The following is a 19,351-nucleotide window of genomic DNA, read 5'->3' as shown; positions in this document are numbered from 1 at the left end:
GTCAGTTTCTAAAAGAATATATTTTGAAACAAAAAAAATGCCCCCAAAGAGGATAATGAGAAAATGAGAAAGAATTTTAAATTAAAATGATCATTTTAAAAAAGATAATTTTTATGATATTTTATTTCCCGTTTTCTTGCCTTTATTTTCTTTTCTTCTAATCCTTTTCTCTTCTCAACCGGGAAGTTGAAAAGTTCTTGGTGAAAAATAGTGGAAGAATGACTGCCCTCTTTGACGGAACTGTGGGATTTTTTCTCCTTTTGTTTTTTCTCCTTCTTACCAGAAAATTGTCGACCGGAGACAAATCTTTCATTCACAGGAAAGGAAACTTATCAGTGAAGCACATTAAATCTTTAAGAAAGATAATAATTCTCCGAAAAAAAGAAGAAAAAGCTCCTTAAAGACTTTATTATAAAGAACATCAGAAGCAGACAATAATACACAAAGTATAACAAAATATTATTTTCTTAAAACTTGAAAAGATATCGATAAAAAATTTTCTACTTTTAAACTTTATTTGTTGTTTACTTTCGAAAAAAGCTTTAAATTTACCAATTGAACAACATAAAAACACACTGTATTATCATTGTAACAAAGGCATCAATTAAAGAGCATGTTTTTTTTACGAATTTCAGTTTGAAATCCAAACGAATTATAAATGGAATGACTAACTAGTATTCGTGAAACAAACTCGTTAAACGAGAATAAAACACCTAACAAAGGGTTGATGTCACTGAAGTCCTTTGATGCTATTGTCTGACGAAAAAGCAATCTTGTTCACTTTCTACTTCTCTTTGGATTGAAACACCCTTTTTTTAGAAAATCTTTTTAGAACTAGTAATAGTTACACGTTGCTACTACTTTTTTAAACATGTAACCAAGAGTAGAATTTTTCCTTCAATAAAAAAAAATTGACAAAAGTTTTCGTAAAAGAAATTTAAAAATCCTGTTCCCTCAAATAATTATTATTGTTCGAAAAATAATTTTTCCCAACAGTATTATTATTCGTAATTTATATGACAAAAAAAGCGAAATAACTGCCAGACAGCAGTATATTATCATGATCGGGTGATTACACTATAGCTGAGCTTAATCAAAATTTTTTCTTTTTAACTTTTCGCATCAATAAATTCCACTGACAATGCTATCATGTTCATTGATAAATGCTTCATTGACAGTTAAAAATAATAGCTTGGAAAAATAAATTTCAATATATTTGATGAATTGCAGTTTATTTATTAAAATTCATTTACTAAAAAATAAAAATCCCTAACTATGAAAAAAAGTAATATCAATTTTAAAAAGTAGATAAATGTACATATTTAAAATTATCTCCCTCTGGAATTTTTTGACCGAACACAAAAATGTAATCGAATTTAGGAAATTAATATTTTCATCGCTCTAAAAGGGAGAAAGAGAGAGCCAAGGTAGTGGTAATTTTATGAATTAAAATTTTCATATATAGGTATATTATTTGAACAATTGCCAAGCCGCTCAGAGAAAACAAACCGCAAAGAGTAGCACAAGGTTCAAAGTAAAGTTGCTTTGAGGTAGAGAAAAAGAGAACATTAACAATTTACAACAAAAAATAGTTGATGTTATCTTCATGATAAGTAGGTTGGAACTGACTCTCTAGAAAATTAGGTTAGTAAATTCATTTTATAATTAAATTATATTCGTATTTAGAACAAAGTAACTGATGGTTAGAAATAGGATCAAAAGGGATCGAGTCAATTTTTTTTATTTTAACCTATTCTCTATGTAGATTTAATTTTTTAAATTTATATACTTTTTACGACATCAATGAGCTGCTAACTTAACCAAGGTTAAGGGGTGAGTACTTTTCTTCTACCAGAGGAATTCGAGACAATGTTCCTTCTTTCAATTTACCTCTTATCCGATCATCCCAAGTCCTAAATCCAATTCGAATCTATTAGCAAGGGAGAATAATTCAACACAGGTCATGAAAAACGAAAGTATCTTGCTATTTTTAACACAAAGATGAATATTTTTTTTATTTGACCTATTGGATCCACTATTTTGAATTTTCAAAAACTAACTACAGACTCGTAATCAGCGACCCCAAAAACCCCCGAGTCATAAATTTGAAGCTAATTGAAAGATTTTTATTTTTTGGTCCGCCATATTGGATCCGCCATTTTTAATTTTGAAAATCTAACTACAGAATCGCAATCAGCGACCTCGAAAACCCCCGAGTCATATATTTGAAGCTAATTGAACGATTTTCAATTTTTTCGTCCGCCATATTGGATCCGCCATTTTGAATTTTAAAATTCTAACAACAGGATCGTAATCAGCGACCCCGAAAACCCCCGAGTCATACATTTGAAGCTAATTGAATGAATTTTAATTTTTTTCGTCCGCCATATTGGATCCGCCATTTTGAATTTTCTAAAACGATCTATGGAGTCGTAAGCAGCGACTACGAAAACCTCTAAATCATCCAGCTTTTTGTGAGTATGAAAGAAATATATAAGAAAAAGTACCGCAAAATGTTGACTGAAGAAAAATTAACAATTATAATTAAAATAGTCATTTATGATTGTGAACAACATTAATGAATGTGGAGGATAGTTTCATGTGTGCATTGCAGTGTAATATACAGGAGGTTGTATCACTATAGCTATTTCTTTTCATTCCCAACGCGACGGCTTATGAGAAATTTCAAGGGAGGCAAGGCTAACCACATATCCGTCAGTGTTGGCCCCACATAATGACGTAACTTACCAACAGACAAATGTGCTTCATGAATTAATGTTACAAGAAGACAACCAAAACTATCATGACCATGTGTTATACACCATCTTGCCATGAGCACGATATGCTTTACGTTTATAAAACTTTCCTCTAAAGGTAGAACATTATTCACATTGATTTTTAAGTTCATTAAAATATTTTCAAGTAGGAGTTAGGTACGAGAATTATAATTGCTTAATAATTCGTAATTAAGAATAATTAAAAAATAAGGAATTAAATTTTTAATAACTTCCGAGTAGTTTCAAGTACTTTATTTTGACATATTTTAATAATAAAAATAATTTTTCTTTAAACTTCTATAAATAATTTTCGAGAGCTCCGGCTAATATTGGTTTAGACTTACTCATCAAAACAACTATTCTGATCTACTCTGTAGATAGGCATCTTGCGGTGAGCAGGATACTTCTGGACTGGATCATCTAAAAGGAAAAAACTAAAAAAATTTCTTTAATATAATAGATTATCCTGGGATTAACAGGAGGAATAAACAAAATAATAATTTTTTCTGCATCTTCAGCATCTTCTAGAACTTTTTTGGTCTTGTTCATTCACAATAGGCAGGTAGTAAAAAGGGACAGACGCTTCGACAATGTTTACAAACTTGAATGTAACTTGGGGAATATTTAACGGATTGCTCTGAAATTTTCTGAGTGCACTCTTAAATATTACATTTATTACGAAAATGCATTTAAAGAAACTCGATTTTTTCAAAATCCTCATTGGATGTAACCCCTTAAGGAACATCTACTTTTGTAGTAGTAAACTTTTTTGAGAATGTTACTTTTAGACTAGTTTTAGATTAGATTAACATTTTTCAGCATATAATTGTTCGTAAATAATTAGTTACTCGATATACTTTCTAGGGGAATCGAAACTTCAAACGGAACATAAATTCAACAAACTTACTAAATCCGCATCATTCTCAGTTCTGTAAGTTTTGAACATTAACTCGTTGATTGACACAATGTAAACTAATTTACTCAACAATATCCCATTATAGATTCTCAAATTGGCTACATCAAAGTATGGAACTCTGTCATGTGCTCACATCGAAATGCTTCAGTTCCAAACATTTCGTAACAAGTTATCGACAAATTTTTTAATTTTCTAATTAGATATCTCACTGGGTATAAAAATATCTAAAAACTCTGGGTCGTTTGATTACGAATCCCGTATAGATTTTAAAAAATGGCAGATCCCATATGGCGGATGATGATATTAAAAATTAACAACATTCCCTTTTCCCCCTTCCTTCCTTTCCGAATAATTTTGTAAAAAAACTGGAGGGGATGAGAATGGATTGAGAATTTAAACGTACAGACGAAAACGACAGTGTTCATTCAGAAGTTGAGCTGATGACATGAGGGGAGATTTGTGATGTTTTGGATTATGGAGAGCTAACAGAAGGAGAATAATAATTTGGTATGTTAATTTCTGCTGCTTGTAATTATAATTGCTCTTAAGATCTGGGCTTCGTCCCCTAGCTGCTGTAAAACCTCTCCCTTTTCTTAAGGTAAACACTGAATCTGTTCAAATAAAGCAACGAGGTAATACCTACGGCTCTGCTGAATTATCAATTTTACGTTTCATTTAAAAAATGTTTGTTGTGCCGTTTTTACCTCAGACAAATTTCGTTTAAGAAGTCTTTGATTTTCTGATCCATCTTCATTGTTTGATATAAAAAATAAATTCACACATTAAATTAAACTTGAGTTTTTGTTTAAACATAATATTGACCACTAGCAGGAACGCTATGTTTCAACTGAGATCAACATGTAAATATTGTTTTAGGTCCATCTGCTTGAGTCACCTTTCTGAATTGATTAGACTGTCTAGAGATCTAGTTACACTGTACAAAAATACACAATATTTGTCATATATTATAATATTGATTACAAACAATAGATTATACATAAAATAAAGTAACAAAACGAAAAAATACATAATTTCAGGATAAATAAAGTTTTCCTATTTTTGACGTAGCGAAAAAATAATTTCCAATCTTGGCTTTCAACCAAACTATTTTCAAGCGGTTAAACATAAATAAAGAATGGGAGTAAATTGAGAATTTACCAAAAAAAAGTTAAATGCGGAACTACACGTTTTGCTCTAGCGATTTTGTTTTAAAGTACAGAAATTTCACGAACGAAGAAAGTCGCTTTCGGCTTTATATATAGAGAATGATCTAGAATTGTCGGGTTTTCGGTTCTGGTTATCACGCTTGCATTAACTTTCCATTATCTGATATTCACGTCTTGATTCCATTCAATCTCTTTAAGTGTTACTTTTAGTTTTCGACTGTTATTCATCGCTTGTGTTCTGTTAAAAAACTTTGTTACACCGTGGTTTTCAAATTATTCAAATTGCTGTAATTTTGGAAAATTGGGTTAAAGTAGACTTTTTTTAATAAATATAAAAGTTTATATAAATATAAAAATATGTTTTTAGAAATAATTGTGGATCTGATAACATCTTCGGTTAAGAAGTCGAAAACTTAAAGTACCTGGGGATAATATTTCGAAGAGTGAATCTTTGGAAAATTTATTTATTTCTCTGAAAAATTAACTTAATAATTAACTTTAAAGAATTAATTTATTAATTCCTTCTCACTGTATTTGATGTTCTTAAGTTCTGATGATGTTCCGGTTTTTTAATTGCAGGTGGAAAATTGATTTCCCAATGAGGAGCCTTAGATACTAGACCATTATATATGTGTACTCTAAACTTCCCGTCAGACCAGTTGTGGTAAGACTGAGAAGAGCGAAGTTTGCATTTTAGTGGTTAATGTAGGCTGGATCTCTCCCTAAATTGATAGATTTACTATAAATTTGAATGCAATATGCTGGTGTGAGTTAGAATCTCACAACTGTCTGAGTGGATTTCGGTGTTCACCCTTTCTCGTATCGCAATTAATTACTCGATATCCAGTAGTTTTTTCGCGTTAAGCACAAATAAATAAAATTTTATACTCCTACAGGCAGCTTATATGCTCTCCTTCAAGTTTTCGTACATTTTTTTAAAACCGTGGTATTATTATTAATTCGTGGCTTTAGTTATTATTTTGTTCAGGAACTAAAGATTGTGATAGAAATGACGCGGTTTTCAAAAAGCCGGGCGAACCGGAGGGGAAGCATACATGCAGTTACCTGTATTATCTTATACGCGCATTCGTCGATCTACCCAGCAGTCATAGCGTTGTGTCATGAGATCAAATTAATTCATGGGACAATATCGATAAAATTACGCCCACTTATTAAACACAGCAAATGTATAATTAATCAATTAGACGTATTTGGAAAGGTTATACTTGATTCAACAATTATCTCCCATTGGACTCAACGCTTTATTGTATAAAATAATTTCCATTTCTGAACACATAGTTAAAGTCAATAATTTGTCGCGTCCATTTCAAATGGTGGAATCCTAGTCATCAGCAAAAAAAAAACAATTGGCTGGTGTGCTCGTGCACAAAAGCTTAAATGTTTACTCGAAACTCGACTCCATGTAATTCCACGTAATTAGATATTTTTCGGAAGCCTTTACTAAAATATACTTTACTAAAAGTAACGATTATTATTAATCAAAAAGTCTAAAAGAATTCAGAAACGGTTTCACAAAAATGTGACCAATAATTTCATGGAAGGGAGGATAGAAATAAAAAAAGAAGAGGGAATGGTGATAAATAAAGAAAAAGAGAGAGGTGGATTGGGGGATTGAAGATGTAGCAATAAAAGGGTGAATATTCGAATAGTGGAATTTGAACCCACCAATGCGGCAAAAAGTCCATCTAAAGTGTAGATGCAAAATACCAACGGAAAATTCGTATTGCTCTTGTGGCGTTATTTGTGTTCTCTTTTCAAGTCCGAATTGAAATAAGAAAGCAAATACAATGCATTCTTGTTTATCTCCCTTTTTTCAAACCCTTATCTTTTGAAAAGAATTCAGAGAACCATTTTATAGCCATTCTGATGCCTGAATATTGTATCATCCCAACTTTTACTAGTTCCGAATTATCGGAAATGTACTTTTAGCCATTGAGAATAATTAAATTCTACGATATTTTAAACATTCTATCTATTTCATTAATTTCATTGTCAAACAACATTATCAAATTCAATTAAGTGCAAAAGTTTAACAGTTAATGCCTGATTGGAAATTAGAGCAGGATTTGGATCATGATTAACCAATTAACATGTTGAATAGTACGTGTTATCATTTTTACTTAATTAGCATACATGAGGATTCAATTTACTAATCAGAGATAATGAGGTTGGGAAGGGGTCACTACCTATCATCGACTGGGTATAGTCAAATATTAATATAGTTCTTGATTTTCTAATTTATATTGATAGCTCTGAACGACACTATCTCAACTCTGGTGCGTGTTGTAATTCTGTATTAACTCTGAGACGTTCGTGAAAACTGTCTCAACTCGAACGACGCATTGTATTCTGTCTCAACTCTAGAGAGTCGCTGTATAATGTAGTAACTGTTGTGAACCAACAAGGGAACACAAACAATAATGTCGAACAATTAAATATCTTTAATTTATTCAGAAAAATTGTCTTCGGTTAAACTACAAATTGTAGGATTAATTTTTACAACAATGTCGTCTATCGATATTCCAAAGTTAATGCTGAATATATTGGGAAATATGAGTGGACAACGGTCACTTTAGATCTTGCAATGCTGTGCAATATGTTAGTAAACGTCAGGACAATATCGATCTTCTACTACCACGTAAACAGCACCTGAGTGTGATATGTGACACAAATAGTTATTCAGATAAGGCAAGAGATAATTAGAGTGTCCTCGGGGAATCCGCATCTACAATTCAGGTCCTGGAACCTGGATTGGCACTTAGATAAACAATCTACTCCATATACTAAACCAGCTTCAAGCGATAGATGAATTAAAATTTATCCAAAAATAATATTTCCACAAAAGAAGTAATAAAATCATTCAAAACCCACTTTTTCGGAATAATTCCATTTTTCCACTTTTTGGCAATATTCAAAGTTTTCCCATCGACCTAATTCGGGGAAAGAGTTCCAGATAGAAGTAGTATGTGTTATTAGTGAAATCGAATTTTTTACCCAAAAAAAAGCTTGCTTTTCGTTTCATGGAGAATATGAATTTTCGATAAAAAAAAAGGGATTTGAAATAGTAGCAACAGAAATCTGGCCAATCATCACGAAACATGGGCGAAACGTTTTCGTCGTAGCGACACGTGTCGACGGTGATTTATTAGACGTGCCGGAACCGAAAAGTAATCGCCGGTTTCCCATCGGGTGGACAGTAATCGTTTATCGTGTAATGATTTATCGCAAAATGGAATTGGACAAAATACAGTAGTATATGATGCGTGATTCACAGTAGATATAATTTTGTCATTTATGTACGAAATTTAGTTTGGTAGGCACCCTACGTGATCGTAATTAATTACAATCACTGCGGGTAATTGGTGGAACAATTAGAACTTATAACTTCTTAGTCCATGACATTTACCACGAATCAAACTACACGAAAAGAATCATAATTGACAATAAGGTTTGTTAACATGTGACAATAGGTTGAACCAAAAACATCATCTACAGTGTGATTTAGTTTAGTTAAATTAGAAAAGGAATTATATTTAATTAGCGTCATCTCTCAACGCTTTCTTTCTGATGATGAGTCCCAAATCAACTACTTATTAAATTACAAATTCTGATATCTGTAATTGTAGTCTGCAGAGAGTGAGAGTTAGGAGATTAACACATTATGCACACTTTCTGAATTTACAGTTATTGAATTGACAATTAGGAAAACTCCTAATAGTCCGCAAAGAGTGAGGATTAAGGAGATTAACACATTAGACACACTTTCTGAATTTACAGTTATTAAATTGACGATTTCACAGTTAATTCAGAATACTATTTAGGAAAACTCCTAATAGTCTGCAGAGAGCAACGCTTTCTTTTTGATAGTGAGTCTCAAGTGAGCTACTTATCAAATTACAGATTTTGTTATCTACGCTCGGTAATTATCTGCGGCCGATAAAACAGATAGTCACAACTTTCGATAGTCCTTAATTCAATATGGCTGCTGACAGTGTTTTGACAGGACCTAAACAAAGAATTGTTTTCCTCTTCCTGGTGTTCTTGAATATTCGTGAATCACATCCAAATTCTAATAAGCTGATAATGCTACTTAACCTTCTACAACAATAATAAAATGAAATCTCAGTCTGAGAATTCGGGATTCCAAAAGGATTTCCGGTAGAGTACTTGATCCCTCCTCTTTGATTAATTAGAATTGTAGAGTAATCTAATGAAAGTGTTGTAACGTTTTTTTTATCAAACTATTGAGAGGAAATTGTTGAATTCGTTTTTTCAAGACGGTGATTCGGAATATGATATTACATGGAGTGGTATTAGATTGGAATATAAAAAGACGTCGAATAATGATGGGAAGCAATATACCTGCAAAGCACTGTGTTGTCACATAATATGAACATTCTCCCGCAGAAAACGAGGATCTCGAACAAAAGGCGATCGACCACCGAGGATTTTCCTCGACCTCCTTCGGTCAGCAAACTTGCGATATGAGAATCGGAAGGCTCAACAGCAGTCATAAGGATCAAATGGACCATGGAGATTGCTAATGAACTATCTATTCTTGCACACGTTGTTCGATTTTATATCAAGCATAGCCATCTCGACGGGATGTTACATTAACAATACTTTCTTACTGAAATAATTCGCCTGCAAATGAGTTTTATTTTTCACTGTTGGACTTGATGCTGGATTTAATTATTAATTGAATAAAAGTCCCATCGCAATAATTGTGAACATAGATAAGTAATGTGGACTTTTACATGCAGCAACAGGAGTTTCGAGGAAAAAAAGTTTCCATTATCAAAAATATGATGAAAACTTTTAAAAATCGGTCAGACTTGAATATTCCACGAGGGAACTAAATCAGATTTATTTTCTAGCTACTTGAACCAGAGCTGGAGAATAATTGGCATTTCAGAGAAGTCAAAATTTATGGGTACGTCGGTAATGTCAGTGGTTCAAAATTTCAAATTTTGGTAAATATAAAATTAAGTAGGTCTTCTTTATTCTTTTTTCAAATGTTAACTCTACGCGACTAAACGGACCGAATAATTAAATGTATCTTTAGTGAAAAATTAAAATCTGATAAAATAAAGATCTTCAACAATGTTGGTATTGACTTTAATTTTTACTTAGTAATTATTTTTCTTTTCTGCTGCATTCGTACCAAGTAGCAAGATGAGTATCTGAAAATTATTCCACGAAATACAACTACCTAGACGTAATGACTCTCGATGGCATAATGCACACTTAAAGGGCACTTAAGGATTGATCTTCGATACTAATTAGAGTCAATTGCTGACCAGTTTCCTCAGGTATGTAGCTAACGTGATCGGTATGGGAAATTCACTTAATGACGAATTTCCAATTTCATTGAAGACCCATGAGATTCGAAATTAATTGTCAATTGACAAATTCCTCTTTCCGCTTTTTTCCGTTTCCTACCTCTATTAAAAAATTGTCATCTACCAACAGCAGGGAGACCGAAAACAAAAAAAACAATTTCCGTATATATTTTGAAAAACGGAACTCATTTCTTTATGTTTCCTCTTCGAATATACAAAATCGTTCCCACTCTGAATCTGAAAAAGTTAAACCAAGTGAAAAGCTAATGAACCGAAAGTATCGCAAATATATACCTGTCTGAAAGTTGAAAATAATGTTTCCTATGTATTATCGGTTTTAAAGTTTTGCTTCTCTAAAGTAGCCGATATCACATTACCAAAAGACCATATAGCGGAGAACCACAGTAAGGCGAGTGGAAAGAAATATGACACGAGTTTGTAATGTACATTGTCGACAATGAAACGATAGATGATCACAAATTTTTCCGATTAGAAAATTTCTATTTTCTCTATGAGATATAAATTATTTTTATTGAAATTCCAACGTATTTTTAACTATCTTTAGATATTTTTCGATGAGAAAAATAAAAAGAAAAGATAGATTTTCTGTTCGTAATTCGGTCATTCTAATTTAGATCTAAGGAAAAGCAGAACGTGTTTTATTCTTCGTGAAATGTCTTCGTCGCAAAAGATTTTCGTTCCGGCTAGTACGTGTAACGTATTGTCTCGATTTGACTTGGATTCCTTGCCAAGCGGCCAAATGATGCAGAAAAGTATGAAAAGAGAGAAATTGCCAGTTTTGTAATTTCAAATAGAATTCCAAATAGGAGATCTAAACTTCAAAAAGGAAAATGTAATCTACATGGTATTTCGAACGACTGGCTATTTATAATGCATATATACACTATCTGAAATTAGATCTAAAATTACATCTAATAACGTTCAATTTACGGAAATATTGAATTCTTCATTAGAATTCGATTTTATGTCAAAAAGTTCCGCGCAATCAGAATATTACCGTTATGTCATATAGGAAAAAGGAAATTGCATTCACATTTTGAGGTTTTTGTTTTGAATTGCAATAATGCTCCGGTTTAACACCACACAAATCAAAATTAAAGTAATACTATCCGCGCACAATGATCGGAATAAGTAAAAATCTTTATGTCTGCGCCACTTCTTAATTCTGGGTAAAACAATTCATACCGTGAATTTCAACAGTTAATCTTTAATTTACCTACTTTAGGTTACCAATGCTTCCAATCGCCTTTGTATCCTTCAGAGTGGAAGGCTTCTTGTTAAATTTTCCTTTGATTTTAATCCCCGCTTTGTAATAGATTTTGCTCTTACCACTCTCATGTTACTGACATCTGAATTATCTTCCTTGTGGAGTTTGCTTAGAACCGTATACGTCTTTCCTCTAGCGACTTAGATCGTTGAATGTGTTTACTATTTTCGTTTCTGTAAAGTGTTCATTGTTACTCAAGTCAAAGGAGAAACCGAATAATTTAAGTAAATCTATCCTGTACTTTAGAAGATCGAATTTATTTTTGTCTTATGTTGTTTTAATTTAATTGGAAGTGCGAAATCAGGGAAACGCATTTGTGGTGAATGCAATAAAAAATAATTAAGTTTATTTTAATGTGTGAACTTATTCTTTATATTAAACAATGAAGATAGATAAGACAATCAAACATTTCTTAAATGTAGTATGGCTGAGGTAAAAATGTCATCACAAACAGTTCTCAAATGAAACGTAAAATTGATAATTCAGCAGAGTCTTATTAGCTCATTGACTCATTTTGGACAGATTCAGTGTTTACCTTAAGAAAAGGGAGAGGTTTTACAGCAGCTAGGGGACGAAGCCCAGATCTTAAGAGCAATCATAATTACAAGCAGCAGAAATTAACATACCAAATTATTATTCTCCTTCCGTTAGCACTCCATGATCCAAAACATCGCAAATCTTCCCTCATGTCAGCAGCTTAACTTCTGAATAAACACTGTCGTTTTCGTCTCTCCGTTTAACTTCTCAATCCATCCTCATCCCCTCCAGTTTTTGTCACGAAATTATTCGGAAAAGAAGAAAGGGAAAAGTGGATGGCCATCCTTTGGACGTTCTAAGAATAATTATGTCCCCTTTCCTAGCTTCCTGCTTGCCAATTCCATGTTATTTTTGATAAATTAAAAATGGCGGATCCAATATGTCGGAAGAAATTACAATTTTTAGCTCACTATTGACTATTCGGCGTCCTGAATTACGACTCCGATGTTATTTTCTCAAAATTTACAATGTGCATAGTAATCTTCAAATATTTGTTTTTGTAATCTCAATGTAAGTTAAAACTTTCCAATTTGCAATTTAATTACTGGACTGAATTCTAAATGAATATTTATTTAGTAAAATGTTGTGGAACAGAAATATCTTTAATTTCAAAGTACTATTTACCAGCATAACATTTATTTTACGTATCATAAAATTTCTGAAGAAAATGTGCGTCCATGAAGTGTTTATTTTTCAAATAAAGGTTTATGTGGGGTAAAAAAAGCAATCCTATATAGTTTCTGGGATAGTTGGATTTAGCTTTTTACCCGAGGATACCAGAAATAGATGTTAGGTGGGTTAAAGGTTCGCCCGGTTTCTCTCCTTATTTTTTTTTTTTTGAAAAAGAGAGTAAAGATGAGGCGAGACGACTCGTCTAGCATTCCCTTAACGCGATCTATGCTCAGCGGGTAGAGTAAAAGGCACATCAAAGGCGACCTTATCTCTGATACTATAAAGGTTTCGCTTTCCGAACTAAAAGTGACTGCTCTCTCTCTCTCTCTCAATTTCTTAGTTGCTACGAGCAACGGCAACGTTGCAACTTGAGATAAGATCTTCGAAACGAGCTTATGCCTTTCGTTTTTTTTCTGCTTGTTTATAGAACCAATCACCGATGTCGTAGGTGGACCGGACCTTTTTATCAACAAGGGCAGCACAATCAACCTCACGTGCCTCGTCAAGTACGCCCCAGAGCCACCCTCAGCCATGGTTTGGAGCCACAACCAAGAGGTAAAATATTCTCAAGTTCTTTTTAAAATAGCCGCTAGCTATTTCGATACATTACAGTGAAGATTGCTATTTACATTTTTATATGCTAGTTAAAATTTAAATTCAAGTTGAAAATAATTTTTAAATTCAGGGTCGAATCTTCTACTAATTTCAAATTGTGCCAAACAAGTTTAATTTAATTAAAAAATATTAAAAAAGAGTTTCCCTTTCTATTAAGAAAGGGTTCGACTTAACTGCTAGCACACAAGGGTTTAGAGCAAAGTTCTCTCAATTGAAAAATACCAGGAATGTTGAACAAGCCTTCTGTATTTTATGAGCCAGATGATAGTATCAAAGTGGACTTACCGAAGTTGTGTCTGACTTTAGGAACAATTATTTTTAACTTATTTTGTCTTTAACAGCAATATTGATAGTATTACAGCAATTGTATTGTTCTATCTGGGTGGGAAATTAAACCAAGATTGAGTAATAAAATAAAATTTTTTAATAAGTAATAAAATCAGTTGATTTTCAACAATTCTGACGCGAAGAATACAACCTGAAATGGAAAGATTGTTGTGCAGAGATAGTAAAGTTTTTCATCCTCGAGGGTTGAATTTACTTTCCCTTTTCCTATCTGCGATGAGTATTCCAACCATATAGAGGTAGATTGCCATCTACTTAGAAGCTTATTTACTCCACGTTAAATTGTAATAGAAAACAACATGACATCTTTGGGTGCTCTAAAAATAAACCCCTACTCAAGTGCCATAGATCGATCTAAATGAAACTGGTCCTATTTTGTAAAGGACAAAAAATGTTGGAATTGTTTTTTTGGTAAAATTTTTAAAGCCACCAACAATGCGGTAAGATTTAACAATTGTATTTTCACAAATGTAATGAAGATTACGTAAATATTCCTTTTGAAATGAACCACAATGGTAATCACTATGCTTGTCTAACCAGTTTTAGCTGAAACAGAAGAAAGGTCTAATAACATTTATGATCATACTTGAGAGCGGGAATTCTCGTCGATAAAGCCAAATGCAACCTTTACGTGTACGTACTATATATATATCGCAATGTATTCTCTTTATTCGCAGGCGATTAACTTCGACTCTCCAAGAGGTGGTATTAGCCTGGTTACCGAAAAGGGACCCGTGACTTCCAGCCGTTTACTCATTCAGAAAGCAATTCTAAAGGATTCTGGTCTCTACACCTGCGCGCCAAGTAATGCCCATCCAAATAGCGTTCGAGTTCACATTCTTAATGGTAAAAAATTCTCGTTTCTAACTACTCATTAAATACTGAAAGCTCTCCTTCTAATTGCCCTCTGTAGATTTTATTTTTTCGGTATTTTATTTTCCTTTCTAATATCCTATCGTGGTTGGAATCAATTTGGTTGGGGAACTTTCATTGCAATTGGGAAGAAGTGATTGCAATTTGAAAGAGTTTTAAGTTTTTAAGTAATACTTTTATAGTTTACTACTAATTTCAGCGTCAGGTTTTTATTTCGAACATTTTAGGTCGCTGCTTTGTTACTTGACAATAGATTTCAAAATACAAAATGGCGGATCCAATATGGCGGAGAGAAAATTTTAAATTTGTTAGATTTTTATAAAACTTGGTATCTAAGAGCTATCTGGATCGCGGATTACGAATCTGACATCAGATTTTCAAAATTCAAAATGGCGGATCCAATATGGCGGATGGAAGTTTTTAAATTCGATGTATTTTTATAAATCTTGGTATCTAAGGGCTTTCGGGGTCGCTGATTACGAATCTGATGTCAGATTTACAAAATTCAAAATGGCGGATCCAATATGGCGGACCAAAATTTTCAAATTCAATGGATTTTTATAAAAATTGGTATCTAAGGGTTATATGAGCCGCTGATTACGAATTTGACGTCAGATTTTCAAAATTCAAAATGGCGGATCCAATATGGCGGACCAAAATTTGTAAATTTGATGGATTTTTATAAAATTTGGTATCTAAGAGTTTTTGGGGTTACTGATTACGAATTTGATGTTAGATTTTTAAATTTGAAAATAAAAAAAAAACAGCCGCCAAACGATATAGTTTTACTGCTTTAAAAATGAGTTGTTAATTAAAGAGGAAAGAAAGTTGGACGTCAGGATAAAAATAAATTCTCCATCGAAGTGAAATTGAATTATTTAATTGCCATCAAGTATTGAAGCCAAGAAAAAAAAGTAAAAGTTCAATAAAATTTCGAGAATATATCAATTGCAAACGTTACAATGAAACACTCTAGCTGAGGCTTTGTTTCAGAAGAACACCCAGCGGCAATGCATCACGGAAGTGGTGACAGAATGGCAGCGACGTTACTTCCGGTCGTCCTACTTCTCAGGATGATATTCTAGTAGCCAAAGCACAACGTTAGTCAAAACGAAGACTTTGCGAAACTTCCAAGTGCAACAAACGTAAGATCAACAAACAATATTGGCTTACCTAAAAGTGGAAATGCTGACTCAACAATCACACGGAGAAAATGATGCCTAAATACTTTTATTTCAAAAATGTAATATAAACCATTTTTACTCAAAAAAAAGAGAAACTATCTTATTTAATTACAGATATTATTTTCTCCGCGTGTTTTGATATTGTATATCGAGAGCAATTGCATGTTGTGTGTGTACCTGTATTTGATGATGATTATCGATCATGTCCGCTATTTTCTAAGTCAAGCCAGCAAATTGTTTTGAAAACAATTTTTTCTACACGAAGAATCGAGAAACTGAAAATCGATAATTCATTCAAAATGATGAGAAATGTACATTGATATTTTATTAATTCAAATTAAACGATGGAGATAATATACTTTCAAAAATTAACTCGGAAACTTTATTAGCTGAATTATGTCAAGTGTTTCTACCTTGAGAAAGTATTCTTCAAGATGGATTTGCTACGAGGCTAAATTATAGTCTTAGTGGAACTATTTAACGTAATGCGGATGAGTTATCAAGATTTGGCTTTAAATTTTCGTCTTGTTTTCACAGTAATAAAGCCGGAATAAAATGTATCTAATGAGACTTCATTGTAATTAATTCGGTAAAATTGTTTTATTTTCGAGTCTTTTAATTACAGTAGGAGAAGAAAAAGTAATTTATTCTAGTTTCATTTGAGAAAATAAAAAAAAAACTTCCTTAAAAAAATTTTTAATAAAATTTTCTTTTATACGATTTTGGAAGGTTTTTTTCCGAAAAAAAAATTCTCGAGGTTGGAACACTTGAGAAAATTTGCCTCATAAAAAAAATTCTATAAGCACCTTCAGTCTGACTGTTTTGGTAAAGAATCATTTATTTTAATTTAAAGTCGATTTGAAAAAATGTATTTCACTTTATAAATCACTTTTTATAATGGATTTTTTTTCTTTTTTTTTCTTTTTTTCAACCTCGTTTTCAACGACATTCAGTCGGATTTTAATATTTAACAATTGAGTTAACTTTACATTTCGATAAATCTTCATTAAATAATTCATATTTTATCAACCGTGTATATTGAAAGTCTATCATTTCCACCCCTAATATAAGAAATATGAAATTCTTCCTTCACGACTGCGGAGATGTTGTATAATATAAAAATGAGAATAAAGATGGAACTGTATTAACTGAAAATGTATTGTACCTGCCCTTATTAAAAAGTATGACTTGGAAGAAAATATGACATTTATATGTCGGACTTTTTATTGATTACAGAATGAAAATAACAGAAACAGTTTATTTTCTATTTGTACAATGTCATTTATTTTCTGGTACTGCAAAAGGAATGATTGACATTATTTTTATGTAAAGATGGGTTTTGTCATATAAAATTGAAATGAAAAATAAAAATTTTTTTTCTACTAAAAAAATTTTTAAAAAAATAAAAATTTAAAAAAATTTTTATTTTCAAATTTACTTTCAATAGTGTAAAAATTAATTTATTTAGTTATTAAAAAACATTTTATTGTAAAAATACTCTGCTTTTTTATTGTTAAATTTCGACAGCAAAAAAATAATTAATAATATCTACTTTCACTTTTTTTATTTTTCCTCACTTTCATTTTTTTACTTTTTTATCGTAAAAATAACAAATAAATTTCAATTTTATATGAATTTACCCATCTACTTTCGTATTTTGTTAGTGAAAAATTTTTTACAATAAAATCAGTGATGAAATATTGAAAAAATATCGAAGACAAACTTTTTCAATGATTCAACATTAATTTGAAACGAATTTAAAAAATATTTCCATTTCTTTTTATTTTAAAACAATACTTTCTCTTTATGCAGAAATAGTTATTATCGTATCAAGGGCGCAAAATAGGTGATTGCGGCGATGGCGAGATGAAGGGACCGAGGGGACATTTTCGCGCCCGAGGCGAAGCCGAGGGTGCGAAAGTGTCCCCGAGGTCCCGAAATCTCGCCAAAGTCGTAATCACCTTTGCGCCCATATTGCGAACATAATTTTTTGTCCTAACTGCATGAAAAGTATGGCATTCAGGGCACGAGCGAAGCGGGCGCAAAAGTACAGCAAGCGGGCGTAAAAGTACTTTTGCGCCCGCTCGGGCTAGATGAAGCGGGCGCAAAAGTACTTTTGCGCCCACTTGTGTGACGTCAGCGGGCGTAAAAGAACTTTTGCGCCCGCTTCCCCGGCCCCGGGCGAGAATCAGTTATTTTGCGCCCACTTTAAGTGCCCGAAATGACATACTTTTCGTGCAGCTAGGACAAAAAAGTATTTTTTTCATACTGTAAAATGTTTTTCTTTTAAAATTAAAAAAAAAAATTTTATTTTTTTATTTCAAAAAAAATTTTTTTTTTAATTTTTTCATTTAAAATTTAAAAAAAAATTTTAATTTTCTTTATTAAAAAATACTTGTAATAGTTTATTTTCAAATCAGTCAAAAATTCACTGCTTTAAATTTGATTTCGAACTGTTAAAAAATTCATTGATTTTCATAAAGATTGATGCGGTTTTTATTAATGACTAAGTGTCAATCATATTTCATCACTACAGGAAGCTATATATACTGAGCTATATATAGTATAATGATGAGCATTGTAAATAAACACTTCTTTGTACATATCACTGGACAGAGTAAATAGATTAAGCGTTAAAAATTGCATTAACCACTATGTCAAAGAATCATTTCACGCTTATGTTGTAAAACTCTTTTTTGTAACAAAAAGTCTTTTGTAAATTCCCATTCATTAAACTTAGTATAAGATAAACTAATTATTTTACTCACCAAAATCTGGTGTTGAAAACATTTTTACATTTTTTTTTTCCTTAAATATAAAAAGCAAAATGAGACAAAATTATTCGAATGTTGTGCAAGTGTTAAAGTTTGCGGTAAATTTTATCGTGCATTGTTATTGTATTTTTTTTACATTATACAATCGTAAATTTCGAAAAAGAATCATTCTTTTAAAAATAATTTTTGAAATATTTTATTTTTGAAAAGCACGAAAAACATAAATGAATTATTTAAAAATGGCCTATTGTATGAAACATTAGTGTTGAGCCCTTTTCGAAATTCACGATTCATTTATTCATTGCAATTTGTATTACGAATTTCAGTTCAGGTTGCGCTACATAAAATATTTATAATCGAGCATATGGGGTGATTTGTCATTTTACATTGTATCATAGACCGTCAAAAAAAAAAAAAAATAAACGTAAAAAATTTCTCTCAATTTCTATTTATAAATTGTTTTCTATAATTATAATTTTTAAAATTTTATTCCCCTTTTAAAAATTATTCGACTTATCGAATTTTTATCCAGGTAAGTAAACAATTACTTTACTAGAAATAAAAAAAATTATAATAAATAATTAAGAGTAAAATAAAAATTAGAAGGGGTTGAGAAAGACATTTCGATTTTTACTTCTTCTTCGAAAAAAAAATCGCGTTTACTTTGATATCTGTTTAGGTTAAAGTGTATCAGACGCACGGACCGTGAGAATGACCCATGGCCTCTTGCACGGACCGTTAGAAAGACCCAGGGCCTTTCTCACGGTCCGTGCGAGAGGCCATGGGTCTTTCTCACGGTCCGTGCGTCACAACAAAAATTGTGATTTAAATTTAAAAAACA

At 31.9% G+C, this 19,351-nt stretch overlaps 1 protein-coding gene across 2 annotated transcripts in view; it reads left to right on the top strand.

Annotated features, from left to right (window-relative positions):
• LOC122500881 (zwei Ig domain protein zig-8-like) overlaps window positions 1-17,074 on the top strand; it is a 49,198-nt gene extending 32,124 nt beyond the window's left edge. The window contains exons 5-7 of one of the 2 annotated variants that reach the window (XM_043610023.1): window positions 13,147-13,274; window positions 14,357-14,525; window positions 15,546-17,074. In XM_043610023.1, coding sequence (XP_043465958.1) covers window positions 13,147-13,274; window positions 14,357-14,525; window positions 15,546-15,637 — 389 coding nt within the window. In that variant the 3' untranslated portion in view covers window positions 15,638-17,074. The remainder of the gene's footprint in view (window positions 1-13,146; window positions 13,275-14,356; window positions 14,526-15,545) is intronic. The other variant, XM_043610024.1, reaches the window with a different exon arrangement.
• The last annotated feature ends 2,277 nt before the right edge of the window (window positions 17,075-19,351 follow it).

The sequence above is a fragment of the Leptopilina heterotoma genome, unplaced genomic scaffold (genome assembly GCF_015476425.1).
Source record: "Leptopilina heterotoma isolate Lh14 unplaced genomic scaffold, ASM1547642v1 Lhet_191, whole genome shotgun sequence".
NCBI lineage: Eukaryota > Metazoa > Arthropoda > Insecta > Hymenoptera > Figitidae > Leptopilina > Leptopilina heterotoma.
Note: the sequence above shows the minus strand (reverse complement) of the source record. Positions and strands in the feature narration are given on the sequence as shown.